This window comes from Penaeus monodon, chromosome 29, assembly GCF_015228065.2.
Source record: "Penaeus monodon isolate SGIC_2016 chromosome 29, NSTDA_Pmon_1, whole genome shotgun sequence".
Classification (NCBI taxonomy): Eukaryota; Metazoa; Arthropoda; class Malacostraca; order Decapoda; family Penaeidae; genus Penaeus; species Penaeus monodon.
The window spans coordinates 220002-221960 of NC_051414.1; the positions used below are offsets into that span (position 1 = coordinate 220002).

The 1959-nt window shown below is 36.4% G+C and overlaps 1 protein-coding gene across 1 annotated transcript in view; it reads right to left on the reverse strand.

Moving 5' to 3' along the window:
* LOC119591874 (Bardet-Biedl syndrome 2 protein homolog) overlaps positions 1-1959 on the reverse strand; it is a gene marked incomplete in the record, with an annotated part of 22073 nt that overhangs the window by 14762 nt on the left and 5352 nt on the right. Inside the window, 3 exon segments of the mRNA XM_037940612.1 lie at positions 523-651; positions 766-948; positions 1095-1283. Coding sequence (XP_037796540.1) covers positions 523-651; positions 766-948; positions 1095-1283 — 501 coding nt within the window.

The following is a 1959-nucleotide window of genomic DNA, read 5'->3' on the forward strand; positions in this document are numbered from 1 at the left end:
CCGGATTCCCGGGTTCATTTTAAGCCACGCCGCCCTCCAAATCAGCCATTGTGGAACCCACCTGACTCGCACTGGCCAATTTCCCGCCAAGGCCGACGGCCCCTGAGGTATCTTCACTGGTCAGGTTCATTAGCCTGGACAACTTAGAGCAGGCTCTACTATGCATGACATGAAGACATCATTTCAGGCACATGGGGTCACTACCATGACATGATATAGGTTAAAGGAACCTTGCATATTATTTACTTTTCTGATTTCCAATAACCAATATTTGTTTACAAGATCTACTAGAACTAGTGAATTGATGGATTATGCCAAAATAAATTATATCTATTATTAGTGAATAAAAGAGTTGCTGCTGCATTTTCAGACATTGGAAAATTGCATTTCTTTGATTTTTCAATATAATATCCCATTGAAAACCTGAGCAGTCTCATGAATCCAGTACTATCTCATGCCTTGAGATCATCACTTCTTCATTTAAAAAAGTGCAATATGAAACAAACAATTTTTAGAGCTTACCTTAAAGACAACCTCTCCACTCCGGTCATTTCTAGCATCTACCTTCCCGTTGCTCCATCCTGTAATCAACTCTGGAACACCATCCCCATCAATATCATAACTGTAGATAGCTATTGCCTGATTTTTGGACTGAAAAGAAATATCAGATAATGTATTTCTTATTCAGACATCAACTGAATTGTAGGTTTAAATTAATTTGATCATGTCTGAGATTACTGAATCAATATTATTAAACAGACCCACCTTTATCCTCCACCACCTTGATATCTTTTCGTAAACTCCAACAGTTCCATTAGCAAGTGCATATCCAAATCTAGAACCATGCATTGGGCATAAAGCTGTCACTGCCTCAGTTTCTGACATTTCAAACAGTATCTCTTCACGCTTGAACACTCTTATGTCAAAGTCCTCGGAACCCACCAAAAGCTGAAAGAGATATCACTTGAAATATTCCTTATACTTACAATCAGTCCACCTTATAGAGAAGTAGGAACTCTGATCTATAACCGTTATTATAAATCAAACTTTTTCAAAGAAAGGTAAGAAAAACATGGTAAAAATGAATACTATACCTCATTTTCATCATCACCATCAAAATCAGTCAGAGTGATAGAAGACACATTGTCTCCTGTCACAGTCCAAAAAGGATCATTGCCATCACCATCAAAGCCATGAATGGAGCAGTTACCCCCAATAAGTGCCAATGGTAATGGATTTCGACCTAAATGTCCAATGGTAATGGCATTCGCTCCATCAGATACCTGATGACCAAATAAACAAAAATATTAATAAAATCTGTAAATAATGCTGCTTGGCCAACATAATTAGTTCTAAAAGGGAGAGATGTCATTATGATAATAATAATGTTACCATCAAGTAAATTATGACAATATTTCTCTTTTATCATCCTTAGACACAGATGAAATGCACAATGTGTGTAAGGAACAAACTAAAATTTCACAGCAACAGTATATACATACTATAATCATAGCCTCCTAACAAACCCTTATAGCACAAAAACAAATAGAGGTGAAAATATTAAGAGGACAATATGAAATGATTCCCACCATTTATAAATTGATGTTGCAAAGGAAAACTGTACTCAGAAGTTCCGAGCTAACAGCAAGCAAGGTTCCCACAACTTTCTGCAAGCATTCACTAGTTATCAATACAACAAGAGAAAGAGGATCCCTAAAGGGAAGGAAAGTGATTAAGAATTCTTAGTGTCCCATAATTAGGATCATTCACAAGCCATTAATTTACTTTGTAAGTTATGGCAGCCTTAACATAAAATGCATGTATAAAATCTGGCAACTATGGCATTCATGACATTTACAATGAGGTGGGGGGATGGAGAGGTAACCCTAAAATCTTGAAGAAATACATATACCTATAGAGTAAAAAGGACATGGGCATATGTTGTTCATTTACTTATTA